General features: G+C 49.2%; 1 protein-coding gene across 2 annotated transcripts in view; it reads right to left on the reverse strand.

Moving 5' to 3' along the window:
- Nucleotides 1-13,978: 13,978 nt before the first annotated feature.
- Nucleotides 13,979-19,115, reverse strand: part of ADAM33 (ADAM metallopeptidase domain 33) — a 46,315-nt gene continuing 41,178 nt past the window's right edge. For both annotated transcript variants that reach the window (XM_067298402.1, XM_067298403.1), the window contains 5 exons: nucleotides 18,689-18,779; nucleotides 16,913-17,158; nucleotides 16,136-16,299; nucleotides 15,542-15,559; nucleotides 13,979-15,167 (listed from right to left, as the gene is read on the reverse strand). In XM_067298402.1, coding sequence (XP_067154503.1) covers nucleotides 15,116-15,167; nucleotides 15,542-15,559; nucleotides 16,136-16,299; nucleotides 16,913-17,158; nucleotides 18,689-18,779 — 571 coding nt within the window. In that variant the 3' untranslated portion in view covers nucleotides 13,979-15,115. The remainder of the gene's footprint in view (nucleotides 15,168-15,541; nucleotides 15,560-16,135; nucleotides 16,300-16,912; nucleotides 17,159-18,688; nucleotides 18,780-19,115) is intronic.

Below are 19,115 nucleotides of genomic sequence, written 5' to 3' on the forward strand. Positions count from 1 at the left end.
CTGAGGACAAAAAAGAAAGGAAAAAATCCCATGCGATAGGAAGGAACGACACAGGCGCCTGTTGAGCACTGAAGCTGTTGTTATTGCCCGAGCTGCCAAAGCTGGAGAACAGCAGGCTGCAGTTATTTACCACCAAATAATACCTCTTGCAAGGGCGGGAGCAAGGTGAGGGGCAATCCTGCTGCAAAGGCAATAGGATTATACCTTGTAGGAGAGAGGGTGACCCAGAGGCCAGCGTGGCCCAGACCTTTCTGGATAGACCCCCTCGCCTTCCGTGCTGGGCAATGGGGCAGGTGTGCAGGTTGGGGCCCCTTCTGTCTGCTGCAGGTACAGCTTCCCAGCTGATCACTCAAGCGTATGCATTGACCCCGTCAGACAAGACAAGGCCCAGCAGCAGGCTCTCAATCTACTCCCTTTGCTGCCTCCACGTCGGCTGTAAGGTCTCATCCACACGTCACCCCTGCCAAGATGCCCACCCAAACCCCCACAGTTAACCTGAGGGGTCCACCATCTCCTGAGACATCCTGTAAGCAGCTCCGTGACCAACGATCCCACAACAGTGCAGCAATGATTTTTTCAAGGATGAATAAGCCCTAAAACTGAGACGCTTCCCCTCTGCGCCACCAGACCTCTATTTTTAACAACCAGACTGAATCCCCGGATGGGACCTACTCCTAACTGGCAGCCTCCTCTGCCATTCCTGCAGGCTCTACTCATACACGGTTCCCTTCTGAACCATGCACAAGGGTTTTCTTTGCTTGGAAAGCAGGGTAGGACCGTGAGGTGGCACAGTGCATGCCCAGGTCTTGTTCCTATACGGACAGTAGGATTTAGCTAGGACACATTTCTGGTCCTGGGATCTAGGAAGACCTTGGCTTCCCTAATCCAGGAACCATCTCTCATCCCGCTACCTTGTGGTAGTGAAGTAAGGTCTATAACTGGAAACCATTATCTGACACCTTCACCCTTTATGGAGCAATTCCTCACTCCCCAGTCCTTTCAGGTACTAGGAAGACAGAACAGTTCAGCGGCTATTCATTCTTGTCATGAAAATAGGTGTAATCTCTGGCCAGTGCACCAAGCCAATTCAGCAAAAACATGAACAATTGCCCTTAGCCGAATCAATAGCCCCCCAGCTTCATTGCTGTAACAGGTCACCCTCTTATCAAGGGAGAGCTGAAATCACTCATAGGATGCTCATAGTTTCTCTGTCCTTGCATTGGCTTTCCTGAACTCTGTCCAAACCAGAGACATGTCATTTAGATTCTATTAAAACAAAGCCTTCCATTAAAGGTACACGTACACATGCGCAGGAAGAAAAGAAAGGAAGAGAAAAGGAGGAGGTAGCTGGGTGTCCTTGAGGTCATGTAATCTAACAAATCACGGAGAAGCCATTAACACCACGAAATGACAGGAGGCAAAACAAGGCAGAACGTTAAGCGTCCGGCGCTACCAAATCCATCAGCTGCCCCCATTATTCTGATGGTGTGTCGGTGCAGTGTATAATCATCAAAATTGGTATTCTGCTGCAAATCATCCGTCTCCTGCTTTCACTCCAGGCTGAGTTTCACTGGTCATTAGGGATCAAGGAGAAAATGCGGAGTCCACCTAGCATCAGTTCTTGCAAAAAGTTTCCCAGGCCCTCCATGAGATGTTTTTTCCCCAAGAGAAGAAGCAAGCAGGGTCCTAAATACAATCACCTGTGTTGTATTTTTGCAAGGAGGGGAAATAACTGAGAAAAAAGCTCAGTGAGCCCCAGAGTCAAGAAGACTGCAAGCATGATTTGCTTTTGGAGATAGATGGTGGCAAAGCTACAAGTGTGCTTGATCTTCAAGGCCTCAGGGCTGGGTCAGTGTTCAGCAGAGTCCTTGTCTCATTTGCAGGCCTGCAGTGCTAAAAAAGTGGGTTGTTTTAGCTTTTATGGTGGTGGCATAACCCACACACATGCATGTACAGCTATCACTTTGGGGAGGGGGACTGGAAAGAAACCTCCAGGTAGCAGAGTCCAGAGCAGATTTAATGTTACTGAGACGATTTCACTCAAAAAGTGCCAGCAGGGCTCAAGGCTCTTTTTGCACCAAACTCTTGCCTGAAAGGTGTTAGAGATCCAGCATATAGCTGACATCCCAAAGAGCAGTTATGCCACTTTTACCTGTGCTCCTCTGTTTTCAAGCCTGGCCACAAGGCATTTCCAATGCACTGCAAAACTTCTAAAAAAGGAGGCATCATCTGGATGTTTGTGATGGCCCAGCCCCAGCTCTGCAAGCCCTGGATAAGAACCTGATCTCCTGCTGAAAATACAGCAGAGCTCTGTTTAGCTACACACAAGATCCTGTTCTCTAACAGGAAGAGAACAGAGAAGAAAAGGAGCAACCATTTCCTGTCCCAGAAAACAATGTTTTTTGAAGCTTAATGGAGAAAGCTCTCCAGCCGATTGTTTTGTGGGCTTTTTTCAACTATTGTTCATGTCACTCAATGCCAAGGATTTCAAAGTGTGTCATCTTTGATTTTCTTTTGCCATTAACTGCCAGGTTTGGGGATTGTTTCAGAGCTGAGCCGGAGGAAGATGGGAGGCAAAGCTGACTTGATTAAGACTATGTTTTGAAATCTTTCTGCATCTTGTTTAAATTGATTTTCTTCTGCTTCTGCTCTAAAAGGGGAAGAAAAAAAAAAAAAAGAACTCCATACAAGGGAAAATCAAAGGGAACTGAGCTATTTTCACTGCTGGTATAAAAACGAAAAACATGCAAAGACCAAACTGCAAGACTGACGCCAATTAAGTGTCCAGGAACAGAGTCCCACAGAGACAGGGCATGAGAACTGATGTTAATACCTTGACTCAGTCCTGAGGGAATGGAGATGCTAGCAATACAAAAGCCTCACACTTGCAAAACCCTCCTGAGAAAACCACTGTTGAGGAGACAGCGTGGGTAAAAATCTTGCCAAGAATGATCTGAGACTCAAAGAATGACTAAACTTTGTCTTGCAGTCACGGGTTTTTTCTGGAAAGGGCAGGCAGGGGAAGAAAACTCTACAGAATGAAACAGAAAAAATTTCAAAAACCCAGCTGCTTTTTTTTAAATGTCCAGAATTAAATTAGACCGTTTATCCAAATTGCGGTTCATGCTGGATCCACTAAGCAAAGCCAGCATAATGTCTCTGCAGGCAGGACTCTGGCCTTCAGACACCTCAAGGACTATTAGGTGTTTGACAGCTGCTTTAGTCCAACAGAAAACAAGTGTCTCCTGTCACAAGCTCGCAAGATAATGCCCGTACCTGCTGTCCTGCATGTGCGTTTGGCCCGATGTGCATTCACAGCTCAGGTCCTGTCCCAACGCTCGCATCTCCCGCTGGAGACCCTTGCACAACGGGAGCAAGTCTTCACGGGGCTGCCGTGGGATAGCAGGTCTCAGGAGCTGGAGGCTCCCTATGCCAGCCTCTCCATGGACAGGTCCTGTCCTGCAGCTGTGTTTCCAAAATCCTGGTCTGTCAGATCACACACACAGGCTGACTGTGATATCTCCAGCTCTGGCTTCCAGGCCCAGCCCGTTCTCCCCACTTGCAGCCTGGGCAAGCAAGCAAAGCCATTCATGAGGTCAGGTCACTGCAAGCTTTGCCTTCCCCGTCCCTTGTGCTTTCTACCCTTCTTCCTTATGTCATGTCCAAGCACAGGCCATAGACGTGCAGCAGGACGAATCACATTAGCAGCATCTTGCTGTAAATCTGGAAGCGTAACTTCACATCTTGCTACAAAATCAGTGCAAAGGCTGCATCTAGTTGATCGAGTTGGGAATCAGAGGGTGGCTATTCAGGAAGGAAAGGGGCCTCGCACTGGTGCTAACATTTTCTTCTTCCTCATATACCACTGGCTGCAGAGTAACTGGCTTCTCATGATGCAGGAGGATATATGGCAGCAGGCAATCCCCATCTAGACATTTAGAGGTACCTCTTAGATCAACCCTTTTGCACTGCTGACACCTAAGATGACTTAGGGACTCTCTTGTGTCTTCACCCATTCCCTACCAACCACAGCTAGAAGCAGGAGAGGGACCAAAATGGACTGTCCTTCGTTAGGAGAGCCACAGAAAGGAAATAAATTCCTTTTCAACCTAGTCACAAAAGCTGTGACTGTACTAGCAAACTGAATAGTGAACTGAAGTCAGTTGTCTGTGCTGCTGAAATATTAGTCATTCCTGGCACACATTTGGACTTAGCATGGTCCTATATGATTCCTGCACAGCTCAGCCACAAGCTTGGCCCAAGGATCATTCCCAATAAGCAGCTTGCTGGTTGCCACCTTGTTTGGGAAAGTAGAATTTAACAACACAGATGAAGACTGCTCTGTGCCATTGGCCTCAGGACCCCCAAAATGTTCCCAAGTACATTTAATCTACCAGCACAGACATGCCCGAAGCTCCCTGGTCTGCAAGCCTAGGGATCACGAAGTGCATCCTTCACAGGAGGCTGCTTTGGACCGTGACTTTGGATAGGAATAGCTTTATTTTTTTAATGCAAACCCAGTAAAGACAAAATGATCCCTTTAGGACAAGAATTTCATCCTTATACCCATTTCTTTATAAAGCACTTTTGGATACCAAAGAAGTGGCAGTATTAGCAATAAACGGCCCTCTGTCCTATTTCATTTTACTATCTAGGGGTTCGTCTTAACTAATTTTAACCAACTAAACATTAAATGTCTAGACTAATCTATTCATCCAGGCTCCATCCACAGTCCATGGAGACAGACTGACACTTTTAAAGCACTTCCGCTTCCCACTCTTGAACACCTGCCACAGGAGGGGAGGAACCACCCTCGGCAGGAGCCCAGCTACATCAGGGTGCACCACAGAGGACTTTGGAGGCTGCTCAGACCAGCTCTGCAGCCTGTGGCAAGTGAGTACTACCCAGAGTCTCTAGTCCTAAACATGACAGCAGAGCAGGACAACCCAACATGGTGTGGAGCTTTGAGAGCAGAAGCTGGAAGAAAATGGGTCACTAATGCCAGAAATGTCACTGCCCAATTGCACAAGGAACAGCGCCTGGGCCACCTCCAAGGTCCAGAACGCTAGACTAAGTTTGGGATGGGGAGAGGCAATGCTGGACCTGTTCAACAGCTACATTGAGCCTTCTCTTCTGTTTCCTTTAACCAGAAAAGAAATCACCCAGGGACCAATGTCCCCCCAGCTTTCCCTGTTCATGTAGGAAAGTTGGTTGAGCAACGTCCTGCCCTTCAGAGCTTGGCTGCAGCTCAGCATGGTGGAGCTGTGGGAGAAAGCCCACGGGCTTGGCAGAGCTGATGGGCAGCTCATGGGCACCATCAGCCCAATTCAATCGCTAGCTAGTCATCACTGTCCTCTGCGAGCAGCTCACAGTATATCATCAGTGGCCACTGCGGGGCAACCCCCTAAACCAGCCCCACTCCCTGCAACTCTTTATTGGCTCCATATTGGAGTCATATTGGCTCCCCTACCTTGAGTCTAACTCCATCTAGGCACTCTCAAAACAGTAATGCATGCCACAGCTCGGGGGACTGAAGGTGGGGAGCACTTAGCTATGACTCTTTGCTACCACATCGGTCCCAGCTGCTGGTAGAGCCATTGGGTCTGTCAGGACTGGGCATGGCAGAGTAGGCTCAGCACAGAGACTGCGAAACTGTCAACAGGGGCTCATTTCAGCTCCCAAGATCTTTATCCTATCCTTGTACGGTCCTTGTAAGGTCTTTGTAGGGTCCTTAAGTCCCAAGGAGTTATCAAGTTTCAGCCTCGCTTTCTTAACAGGATCACTTACACCGGGAATAACGCTTGAGGATGCCCTGGCTAAGACAAGGGCATTGAGATCCCCCTGCAGAATGGAAATCAAGTGCAGCAGAAATAAATCTGCGGTGTAATAGGATCAGCACACCCACTGGGTGAGTCTCTTGTAGGACCCTCACAACCCAAGTCTGGGTTGCAGGTCTCATCCTAGGATCCTAGGCTATGGCACTTAGGTTTCCTGTCATTCTACACACGCTCGTCCCATTTATACCCATTGAGCCAACAGATCACTGGCTGCCAAAGTCTCCTTGGCAACAGGTTCCTTTGGCTCTCTCTCAAAGGCCTAGAAGAAGAAAGGAAAAAAAAACCACATTTTCAGAGACAAAAACTCTTTTCTTCCCACCATCACCCAGAAAGCTGATACCTTCAGTCCTGGGAAGGGCTCCAACGGGGGTCTGCTGATCTGAGAAAGATGGTCCTGTATCCTGAACGTGGGTCAAGCTGTGCGTGCATGTCAGGCACTACAGGGGACCACAGCCCCAGGCCAAGTACGTCACATGAGATAGTAAGCACCACCCAACCCAGAGGCCAGATATGGGGTCCCCACCTCAAAATGTGTGTTTGGATGCACACCACCCACATGGAAGACTTTTGCATGCTGAAAGAGCAGAATATCCTAGTATGGGTTACTTTAATATGACCCAAAAGCTCTGAGAGAAAATAAGGTCTAGTGAAGAGCTGGAAGGAGAGAAAAAAAGCACCAAGAGAGGTGTATTTATCTGGGCAGTAATTCAGTAAGTCTTGCTGAATTAGGCCAGGACATCTCCTCTTTCATTTGTACATCTTATCTGTTGAACTCCTTCCATGAGCTGGCCACCTAGGTCTCATGCAGCAGCTTTTAAGCCACACTGTGGCAGCTTCCCCCCCCCCCCCCATTTCCACATTCTCTGACCTCCCTATTTTACTTCTTTGGAATGGTTTGGTTTGATTATCCAGGACCAAAAGACCTGTTGCACATGTTCTCTGATAACCAGGTACAGCCTTCCCTTTGTTCACAGATGTCTTCAAACCACGGTGGATGGTAGAAGCATTTTCTTTGCATAGAGATGCCATGTCTCCATGAAGCCGTAGAGGTGAATTTGGGCAACAATCCCTCCTCCAACTGAGCAGCAAGATCTTTACTAGCTATCCCATCTCCATCTGGTCAAGAGATGCTTGGACACTCCCCGCATTAACCCTTTGTGGGGACCTTACAGCAGTGGACAGGGGAAATACTTCTCACCAGGTTAGCCTCCTCATCCCCTTCCACAGCTTGCCCCAGGTCAGCCCTGCTTCAGAGAAGGCAGTAAGGCAAATATTCCCCTCATCCTTGTCCATATCTCTCAAGCCCTGCAGGCTCCCAGTCCCCACAGAGACAAGAAAGCCTCCTTAACTTATTCCCCAGCAGCTGCTCCCTGCATATCGGCTTCCCAACAGGTAAATGGAGGGGATCTGCTACGACCAGAGCTTAGTTACCCTGTAAGGACTCTCATGGCATCTGCCACCAACCAAGGACCTGGGCTCTTCTCTCTGTGACAAAATGACAAAGAAGCTCTGAAAACTACCCACTTCCCACCACAACTTTTTTTCCTCCTTCCTAGCAAACAGAGCCAGGACAGTGCAGGGTTTCATCTCAGCTCCAGACATTGCCCAAACTTGCACTAATTTCTTCCATTTATTGCTCCAAGCAAGGATTTAAAACAGAAAGGGAGGTTGGAGATGGGGAGCTGCTTCTTGCTTTGACACTCCTGACACAAAAGTGCTCCATCTCCAAGCTTGTTTTGTACTTCATAGCACTGGGACTTGAAAGACACTCACTTCTCTAAGAAATACTTGGAAATTAGATAAGAGATCAGTTTTAGGCAACACTTCAGTGACAACACTCAACAGGACCCCAGTCTTTAGCATGTATGTATGCATAATATTATAAATTTCTCTCCTTCTCTCTCTCTCTATAGAAACGTTGATGCAGTGAATTAAAATCAAGCTGTGCTTTATACTTTCATTTTTAATGGGACCATTCTTGGCTCTAAGGAGAGAGCTATCAGCCCCCAGAATAGCAGAAACGGGTGGAGAGAGCAATTGTCTTCTGCCAAAGACAAATAAAGTAAAAGGAAAGAAAAGGCGCTAGAAGATGATGAATGGTTCAGCTTCCTCGGCTGCAGAAGCCTCTTCATTAACCGCTTCACTGCCTTTTTTTCTTCCCTCTTTTTTTTTCCCCCTGGCTCTGTGTATGCGCCTATCTGCCTGCAGCTCTGAGTGTCCACGTGTGTGTTGCCTGCCTGCGGCTGTGTGCTCCCACTCCAGGTCTCCTTCCCCTTCCTCTTTCCCACCCTGGGATACATTAAATGAGAAAAATAAGAGGAGGATGGTTTTACACTGGCAAGGGATTTACCTGAGCTGCACTGAGCAGTAGAGGACAGAGCAGGCTTGGTGCTACCTGCAGAAAGCTGTACCTGGAGGTGTAGAGGGACCGTGAGACAGACACCCCGGAATTGCTGGATGCCAGCTGGCTAGCTCAGGTGGTCTGGCAATGTCACCTAGTGCTGCACCCTGGGGGACAGGGCCTGCCCAGTGCCAGGACATGCAAGGACATGCACAGGTCTACCTGCAAACTCAGTGTACCTCTAAACTCAGCGCTCTATCAGCAGGCAGGGAACCCATGGGGACACTGTGGTCCATGCTTCTTGACCCAAGGAGAAGTCCCCAGCTTGCTCCAAAAAAGCCCCCAAATTCTGCAGCTCACTGAAAGCCATTTGAACCCTGCAGACCTTCCCCTGCCCCCTCCATTGCTTTGCCCTTCATCCACGTTCCCACTTACCTGGAAACCCCTGCAGAGCCCAAGGAGGCCAGAAGCCACAGAGAGGGTCAAAGTGTCCCTGCACATCCTGGAGAGCTCAGCCCTTTTCTGGGGGGTCAGGATTTGGCCTCTTGCTGTGGCTTCCACACCTCATGGTAATTGGGCAGGACAGGACATGGGTGGGACAGCAGAAGGATCAATAGCTGCATTTCACAAGTGGGGGACCTAAGACAGAGACACAGATGTGATGATTTGCCCAAGAGCTAGGAGGAAACCTTGGCAGCTTCATCACAAGTGTGATGGGTGACAGCAACCCCCTGAAATGACCAGGGAGGTAAAGTCACGAGTCCCTTTCCCGCTCCCTCTGCAATCCAGGCTTGCTTTCTGCTCCATGGGGAAAAGCAGCTCACCCTAACGAGCCCGTTAACGTGATGGGCCTGCTATTCAGGGGCTATCCATGGTCTCACCACTTTGCTGGAAACAGTGACTTAGGCCAAAACACCTGTTCCAGTGGAGAGAGTAGCCCAACAGCACTGTAACCTCCGAGAAACCACGTTCTCCATTAATGCAGCACGGGCTGCTATGAACAGGCCCAGCTGGCTGGAGGCGAGAACTTGGTTTTATTAAAGCAAACACTAGACACTGAGGTGGCTCCTAGAAAATGCTGGTGAGGAGAAGACAAGTGGCTGCCTCATGCCAGTCTCTTTGGTTTGCCAAATTTACCTTGGAAATGGTTCACCTCCCTGCTTAAGAGGAGGGCGGAAGGGAAGGACTGGTTTCCTCAGAGGAAACCTCTGCTTTGGGGTAAATTCGGAGGGCTTCTGTTAGCAGGCTCCTGGGTCCTCAACACCTTCAGATATCTGAATTGCCTGTGCCTTCCCTGCAGGAGACAGAGCCATTGCATCCTCTTCCCAGTGAGCCACATCAGTCCTGCCTCAAACACAGGGCCTAATCCTGGTGTCCTGGCTAGGTCTGCCTATGACCAGCAAGTTGGTCTCAAGGTGGAAGTAGTAGAAGTTGGCTGTAGCCTCTCCACCACCACCAGAGCAAGCTAGGTACTGCCAGAGCTGTTTCCCTATGGTTAGCTGTTTCACATCTCCTTGGCCATCTCCAGGACCAGAATGGGCCCAAATAAGCCCTCTCACCTCAGCGATATCACCTCAGTGGACTCTTTCTCTTGGGTTCTGGCTGTGCAGTCATATTCCCTGGCTGGTTGGTTCAAAGGAGTCCGTGTTAAAAGAAAGCCTAGGAGATATTAAAACACCCCCACACACACTCCTACACCCCCTAATCAGTCCCAGCAAGAGTGAAAGCATCCAGAAAGCCCAGAGGCCCCTGCTAATTTCATAGTAGGCTGGATCACGAGCTCTGAGTTCTGCTGTTTGCAAAACGCCTGGTGCACTGGGACCTCTTAAAAGTCTTGGAAAGAATGTTAATGGAGATGAGACACCAGCAAGAGAACAGCAGGGAGGCAGAGAAAGAGACACTGCTGGAGATGACTGACTCAAGTTACCCCAGCTTAACTTCTCTTCCATTTCATTTGCATAGGACATGGAGTATCTCGGTGCAGGAGGAAGAGGGAATCCCCATAAATTAGGCAAAAGCTAGAGAGAACATTTGTACTACCGGAAGAAAGGCACATGAAGATGTTTCCTGAATAGGTGTGGGCTCTCCATCACTGGAAGGTTTAAGAACATAAGGGCAATTATAGTGGGACAGAGCAAAGAGCTTAAATGAGTCTCCATTAGGGATCAGGTTGAAATCTGCAAGGAGCTGGGCTTTGCTCCATCTGTCTTACCTTTCTTCTGAAATGTCTGGATCCGGCTGCTGTTGGAAATAGGATATCAGACCAGAGGAACCAAGGGGATGGGCCCATCCTGTCTTTTAAGATGTTACTGGGAATTAAGAGCGTGTAAAGTCATTCAATTTCATGTAGATGCTTTCCCTGAGGGAGCCAGGAGTTTTTTTTGTCTTTCCCACTTTGATCTCACAAACTCTGCTACGTGGCAAGTACAAATACCACTAAATAACAAGAAACATGCATGCTAAAGGACTGGTCAAACCAGCAAGTAAGCATTAGCCTGAGTCTCTCAGCCTCAGCCCTGGCTCAAGAGCTCCCCAGAGGTAGAGGGTTTCAGCACACATCTCCGTAATCGTGGTCCCAGGTTCTCCCTTATGTGACCAGAGGGGAAGCAGCAAGGCCCAATCTACCAGTCAACTAAGCGTTTTGTGGACACTTTCATCCTGACAGGCAGCCAAGCCAATGCTGAAAAATGCAAATGAGTTAAAGCAGATTATCGCAGTCAGTGTACTCTGGTGCTGCTGTCTCCAGCTGCATACCGGGATAGACAAGGTATATGAGTTGGCCTGTCCGTCAGCAAAGCTGGGAAGAGACACCAGAAAAGCTGATGTGATGAAGGCAAAACTGGTATGAACCTCCACCCCAAATCCAGACCTCCAAGCCTTAGGGAGACTCGAAGACATTTAAGCAGCAAATGGGATGCTGCACGTCTCGGTGCCCCCAGGTTTTCAGGGAAATGACTAAGCCAGGACCAACACTGCAGGAGCCCTCCTCTTTCCCCTTCACAGAGCACAGGCTCCATTAACCAGGAAGGTGCCACTGATATTGAGAACATGCTACAGAGAAGGACTATGATTTTTAATTCTCCACCCTGATTTTCCAAAGGTACCCAAACCACAGGACCCCTTTACTAAAGGGAAAACTTCACTTGACCGAACTTCAAGCTCAGCTAGCCATCACAGGAACTCAGCAGTTTTCATGCCCAGCTCACACTTATAATGGGATTGCAGATGCTGAGGCAGACAAGGAAGGAGCAAGAAGAAAAGCTACACTTGAGGATCTGGTCCCTGGAAAATCTCAGCAGCAATTCAGGGGGGGGTAAGGCTGAATACAGGCTTTCATGGTCATCTGCTGCCATCTAGTGTTATCTCAACACTCAAAAGCCTTCCCTGGATTCATGAATTTCACTAACCAGGCCTGAAGTCCTGCCTGACCCACAGACCACAGGCCATGCCAGGATGGATTTCTTTCCCCTGCACTCCCTGAGGCCATCTCAGGCCAGTCCGAGTCAGGAAACAGACAGCTGTGTGCTGTCCCTAAATTACTATCCCTTGTGCCTCTGCTCTGAGACAGGAGCTGGCTTGCAGCTCAAGCCCAGAGGAGCTGGGTTGGTCCATTCACATGCACATGCCCTGGGAGGGCTGTACTCAGCACTAATGATCTACCTGGGGAACAGAGCATGTGACTGGTTATTCCACACCATGGCACAGCTTTTCTGCCTCAAAAAAATCCACTGGTGCATGCAAAGATATCTCCCAGGAAGATAAAGGGTCTTCTCAGAAGGGTGAAACATCATTATTGAGTACTTACTGTGCTACTGGGTAGAGCTCTAGACCTGTATGACCTAGCAGGATCCCTGAGATCAGAAATGGGGGTTTCCACCAATTCCTTTCTAGCCTAAATGGCTAAAAATCTAGCCCACCTAATGTACATGTCCTGGCTCTGCACCACTGGTGAAGGTTGGGTACCTCTAGAGGAAAATTCAAACCCTCTAGGTGGGTAAATCTCTATCTGTCCCCATTCACACAACAGGGGAAGGCAAAGGGGAGCATGATAGTCAGGTACGTGATATCAACAGGCAGGAATCCAACCCAAAGGACATAGCATCTGCTTGATCTGATAATTTAATTGCTGTCCCTAAACGTAGGATGCTTCTTGGCTGTGACATTGTCCTCCCTCACCTTCTTCTCATTAAACGAAATGAATCAACTCCTTGAAAACAGGTTTTCCAGCCCCTTCATCACTGTGACTTCTCCTAATCCTCTCCAACTGTTCAACTCTCTGCTAACACCAATACCAGACAATAGAAGGAAGGACATTCACACACAGGGAGCAGAGTCTCCCTTCTTCAGCAGCTCTGTAGGCTCTTACCCAAGTCTGACCATGCTCAGAAGTCCTTGGGAGGTGACAGAAAAGAATGGGACCCCATAAAGTTTTAGGGACCTGTTCATTTATTCTGTCCTCTGGAAGGCTGCTGAGAAAATTTAAGGAGTCCTCTTTCACCAGCGGAACAGCCTCATCTCCCCATCCCAATTCCTGCTCAACCAGTTAGAGTGACCAGAGTGGTACTTTGCAGGGATTTGAACCCCACCCCAGGCAGTTCCAGAGAAGGTGAGGGCTCTCCCTCCAGCTGGTCTATGACCAGATACCCCTTCTTCCCTGTGTTTAGAGAACAGTGAGTTTCTGAGGCAGAAGTCCAGGAAAGCCATTCAAACATCAGAGCAATTCTTTCCTACAAACAGCATTAGTATCCAACTCTGAACCTAACCAGATTTACGACAAATGCAAACACTGCTGCCCGGTCCTGCTCAGTGGATTCAATGGGAAACATTTGCAGGGCTCTTACAAGCCACCAGCAGTCTTCAAACCACAGTTTGCAGATCCCTGATCCCCTCTGATCCATAGGACACCAGTCACAGCATTGGTCTCCACTGTCCGGTATAGAGCAACATCTATCATGTTTCATAGGCTCATAGGAAACACAAAGGGCTTTCAGGAGACCATCTACCTCCAAGCCAAAAGCAGTATTAGGCCTCCCCAACAGGCTACCAGCTTTCTCTTTAGCCCATTTCTCTTGGAAGAAAACAGACTCTCAGTGCTGTCTGGTAGCCAAAAAAGGGCTACCAGGATTCAGCGGTATATGAATGGGGAATTCTCACCCAGGGATGCAAACTTGTGCATCTTGCATATTTGTTATGAGAGTAACAGGAGCTGCCAGACCCTATATCCCACCTGGATATCCACCTACCAAGAAGGATGTGGAGGCACCAGAGATGCTTCAGGGAAGACCCATTAAGCATGACCAAAGACTTCAAAACCAAACCTTATCATAAAAGATTTAGGACAGCTTAGGTTAAGGTGGAGTTAACCATAGTCTGCAATTAGTAGCACCAGAGAAACAAACCTGCCAGGTGCAGATCCTTAGTCCAGCAGATGAAAGTAGAACAGTATCTTATAGCAGCAAGTGAAGGTAGATAAATTCACCCCAGAATAATGTGCTTATTTTGTAGCATTGAGGATAATGAAACACCAGCGCAGTTTCCTGAGATTCATCCCTGAGCCTATATCACAGTAACCTTACATTGGTTGGATGTGTCTCAGAAAGATTTGTCCTAAGACAAATGGGATCTAACCCAGGGTAGCTGATCTGTTACACACTGTTGGACCAAATGAACCCAGGTTTAAGGGCTAACGGAAGGGACTTCTGGGATGTCTGTTTACACTGGTGTGGTGGAAGACACGGAGTTTTGGGTGTCTAAAGGCTATGGGAACTTCTGAGCAACAAAACAGCTGGAGGAGTCAGAAGACTGTACAAAGCCATTGTTCTCATTTCAGACCCTGACAGAGCCGCATATCAAGTCATAGGAAAGTGGCACGGTATAGTACTGTGCAGGTCAACAGCACCTTTGATCTGAGGATTGTAAAGCCCTTTCAAGATACCAGTTTGTTAAACCTCACAACACTCCTGTGAGGTAGGTATTACCCCCCATTTTACAGATGGGGGAACTGAGGCACAGAGAAATGCAATGGCTTGGTCAAGGCCATTAGGAAAGCCAATGGCACAAGCAGGAGGTCTTCCTGCTCTTGTTCCTGGCTTGTGGCTCCTTCCCCTTTTGGACAGCAGAGTGTTAGCAGCTCACAAAGCCACTGCTGGGCTTGTCCCAGGAGCAGGGGACATGCAATGTTTCTGGAGGGCTCCTGAGCCCCTCAAAAGCACCCTGGTAACCAGCCACCACCAGCACTGCAGACATTAAACCATTTCCCAGATGGGTGCTCCTTGCAGGTACAGTCCCAGGATTGCCACTGTTTTCTTTTTTTTTCAGTCAGAAAGGAGGCAAAAAGGCATCTGAGAACTTGGTCCTTCATGCAAAAGTCCCAGCACTGTCTAGCACAGTTCAAACTGGAAACCACTTCTTTTCTTTCATTGCAAATGGCTCCGGAAACAATGCCCAGCATTGAACTCTGGTGGCAATGGGTGGTGGAGGGTCTCACCAGGACTGAAGGAGAAGGAGGAGGTAGCTAGAAGGATATTACACAGCTTCTGCTGGCACTGTTGTCAGCTTTTTCTTCAGTGTTGGATGCTCACTTGACCCCAAGTCACCCCATCCCAGCTCATGTGCAATGTCGGTAAGAAACCAAGGCTGGAGGATAAATTGGCAGGGAAGCAATGCCAGGAGCGGTGGTGGAGCCTCCATCATGGTAACCCCACCACCAGTCCATCCCAACCCTTAGTTACAACACGGTACCAATTTCCCCTCTCCTCCCCTCCCTAACCCCCCACTACTGTTTTTGTGCTGAATACGCATACTGTCTTATAAAAATAGTCCTCTGGTACCAAAATACAAACATAACAAGAGAGGAATAAAAGACCCCTGTCGCCAGCAGCAGTGCAAATCAGGAGAGCCAGCTCAGGAAGGATGGGCTTAAGGTGTCCTTGGTTTGTCATTTCTTCAAGGGGAATGAGGTTGATTGGACTTTGATGGTTGGGACTGGCCTAGGAGCAAAAAGAGCAAGAAGACAACTCATTATAATGAGGGCAGAGAGACCAAGCATCCACCACCTGCACTACAATCATCCATCCACAGCTCAAGGAGCACAGCCCAACAGCTATCTCTGAGACCAGAGGAGATGCAACCTGGGGCTGTTCCAGGTCACTCCAGCATCATGCAGGCAGCCTACTCAACTTGGATTGCTTTGGTGCTAGGCTTTAAGTCTAAACCTACACTTTCTTACTTCCCTTATTTCCCTTTTCTAGGTAGCAGAAATGAATAACACTGGTCCCAGCCTAGTGTTTAACCAGAGGCCATCCCCCTACAAGCAATCTCGTTCCCAGCAAAGGCACTGTCCTGCGTGGTGTCTGGGACTCACCTTTGAGGAGGCATCGGCCTGTAGGAAGGAAAGACAAACAGCATGTCACAAGCCATCCCTTCACTCATCTGTCCCCAACAACTCGCTGACAGCCCCCTCTGCACTCTGGAGGGGGAGGCCCCATGCATCTGCTGAAATGTGGCACCTCCCTTAAGCCCACTGGACTCCACAAGGCCTGAAGGCCATTACCTGACCTTTGTCACATTACCCCCAGCCCTCTGACATAGGTGATTCCCCCAAAACTGCATGCAAGGACGCCCAAAGCCTTAAAGGCCTTTTTCCCAGCTCTCTCAGACTTGGTAGGCAGTAGGGCACAGACCCACACACCCCAGTGCCCAAATCATTCCGCTTGCTCCTCAGCAGCCCAGCCTGGACGCATTAGCCATGTCAGGGAGGAACAGGAGAAATTCAGGTAACCATGCAGACACCGCAGGGTGAGGGAACAAGGGGCAGACCAGAGCACACCGCACTCTGCATCCAGATGACATTTGGGATGTCCCCCCCAAGATGTGACCCACAACACCCCCCACACTGTCTGCTTGTGGGACCCCAGCCATGGTGGGAGGCAGCTCAGCTCCTCCTCTCTTGACTTACTTGAACGGCCTCGTGGGGTGGCTCATGGTGCTTGTACCTGATGCCTTGAAGTTGGTAGGAGGGACCATGACCAGTAGGGTTCGTCCATGTGCAGGAGACAGCTCTTTAGCCAAGAGCGGACTTCCAGGCAGCGGCCGACGGGGGGGCTGGTGCTTTGGGACAACCTGGGATCAAAAAGCACATGGGGAGAGAGAACATCCTTAGAGAAACATCCGATAACCTCCTACAACCCTCTCTCTCCTGCCACAGAGCTGAAATGCTTCAAAGCATAAAACAACACGTTGCCAATACCCAAACTACCTTAAAACTCTCTCATTATCTAATGGATTTTCTTCACCGTTGCAAGAGACTTGTCTCTTAGGGTGGCATGACAGCTCCTTAATAGTGCCCAGCAACTCCACAGAAGAGCCATAGGTGCCCACATCTCTAAGGTTCCCAGAGGCAAGGCTGGGAGGGGATGCACACTTTCTGTGCGCACACAAGCCCTCAGCACTGTAGGGCCATGAGCCACCAAATGGTGTCATCTAAAAGGATCACATCCAGGACACCTGGAAGGAAAAACTAAGCTTCTGGTGCTGGAGCTAAAACAAAAAAATCACAGACAGGCCAGAGGACCCTCTGCTTTTATGTGGGGTGTCTGAGTACCAAGAGCCAAGCTGTGCTGGCTGGATGTTTAATTGTGCTGAATTTGTGGCAAGCTGTTATTCTGCAGGAACTGGGGGGCAGCCAAAGCCAGGGAATTCTTCTGGGGAAACATGGCCAGCCAGCAAAGCTCACCAGTGGAGTCCTCACAGGACTGCAAGGAAGCGGTTTCTTCGGAGGTGGCAGCTTAGCGTGAGAGACAACCGTTTTGGTGGGGATGGCAGGCGATTTGCTGACTGGGGGAGGTGGCCTAGCAGGCTTGTGGTCTCTTGGAGGCTGAGGGACGGAACGTGGAGTCGGGCGAAGTGGGTGGACGATGTTGATGGGCTGGGAGCCGTTCCGGTGAGCCCTGGGTTTGTGGGGGAATGCAGCCCGCGTTGCCTGCAGGGAAGAGAAACGCAAAAGCACAGAGAAAAACATTAGGTGCTTTTTCCTGAGTGCTGGAAAGCAGAAGTCCCCTCATGGTCTGGGTACTAGGGAGTCACAGGAGGAGGAGAGGGTATTTATTCCACTTCCTGGGACTGACCTTTCACCATCCTGCCCCAAAATGAACACAGAGAGCACACGGAGAGGAGCAAGGTACCAGGGGAGGGCTCAGGAGACCTAGAGCAGGGACAGTTCTGGTCAATCCATCCCAGATTTCCATCAGACTGACCAATTGCTGAGATGGGAGAAATCATCCTTTCTGCCCTGCTCTCAGCCACTGCGGCCATGCTCAAAAAAACATTGCTCTGTCTTCCTAAATTCTGCTCTCTGCATATCTATCCCAAGGCTGCCAGAGCTGTAAAAAACAACAGTAAACCATCTGCCTTCCTGGAGACTCAGTGAAAAGCTTTCAGTGGGATCACAGAGCCCCTGCTAAGCTTTGCCATGGTGACGTGGCAATTTCCTTGCAGAGGGTCTTGGCAGAGGTGAAACCTGGCCTTCACCGGGGTCTTTCTGAGCAAGCAGAGCTCAGAAGATTCCCTTTTGGCAGGGAATGTGCCAGGATGGATACTACGGCCCAAAGGCAGAGCTAAAGGGGACACCGTAAGGGGCTTTGCATTCCATTTGGGAGCGCGCAGGTTTTATTTGTTCTGCATTACAAATGGCTGGGAGCCTTCCATCCACAGGTGGGCAAACTCAGGGTATGGCCACACTGCACATGCCGAGCCATGCTGGGACGTCCACACGGCACATCGCAGCTCAGAGCCAGGAGGCAACGCAGTCGGCATCAATATTGTCCAGATCCTGACTCGGAGAAGTTAGTCGTCCGGGTCCAGCACTGCAACCTACCCAGCAGTGCCACCTCTGAAAGCCATCCTGGGGTCAGGGTTGCCTATGCCAGTTTGTGCCACGTCTCGTTCATACTCAGAGGGCGCAGCAGGAGTGTTTGCACTGGGGAACAAGAGCAAAGCAAATGGTGCACTGCGAACTCATACCTTAACTTAGGGCTACTGACTTTCACCCCCAACCCCGGTGCACTTTCGCTAGACTCAGCCCTGTGTAATGCAAGGCAGAACACACCCCTGCATTCACAGCCCTAAGGAAAACCAGGTGAAAAGTCGTCCTTTGACCAAATGTTGCCCAAACAACTGAATCCTGCACATCATAGGTGAGTACACAGCTGGCTGGGGGTTGGTACCACCATAAAGACACACAGAACTGAGAGACCCTTATCCTCAATCTGCAGCTTCTGAGCCTCAGTCACCCTGAAAGCCACCAGCAAAGCAGCTTTTGTGCCTGAGCTGCAGTCACAGGTGTGGCGACCCTAGGCCACCTGGCCTGAAAGTCTCTTTGCTTGCAGCATAGACACGTGCAAAGCAGCACGGAGTACCAGTTGCTAGCTCAGTTGCTAGAGAGAGATGAGATCACCCACAATTATCAGTCCACAAAAAGGAAAGCAAATCTGGAAGGTGAGTTATCACTTACTTTATTAGTGTGGCTGGAAGTGGAAATGTCCCGTAAGGTGAAAGCAGCTTTGGAACGGCCACTGTTTGCCTTCCGATTGACAGCTTTGTTCCTGCCCAGGATCGCAAACATAAATCACAGATGATAAAATAAAGCAACCATCTTTGCCACAGCTGCCTCCCAAAATAGTGCACATCAGAGATATCATGTCTCCATTAATGGACAGGCAAATGTCTTGCAGTGCTAGGTTAGCGAGAGCTGTAAGTCTGCTTTGAAATAATGAGAGTATGGTGGCATTTCTGAAGTTGCTTGTGATATAAAAAGAGGAAGCTTATTTGTTCCTGAGCTTTTTTCTCAAATACTTGCAGGGTTCTGAGATATATGTGTCTGCACCTGTGCTGGGGAAACAGGGGGTGGGGGGAAGGAAATAATGAGAATATCTAAATGC

The sequence above is a fragment of the Apteryx mantelli genome, chromosome 5 (genome assembly GCF_036417845.1).
Source record: "Apteryx mantelli isolate bAptMan1 chromosome 5, bAptMan1.hap1, whole genome shotgun sequence".
Taxonomy (NCBI): domain Eukaryota; kingdom Metazoa; phylum Chordata; class Aves; order Apterygiformes; family Apterygidae; genus Apteryx; species Apteryx mantelli.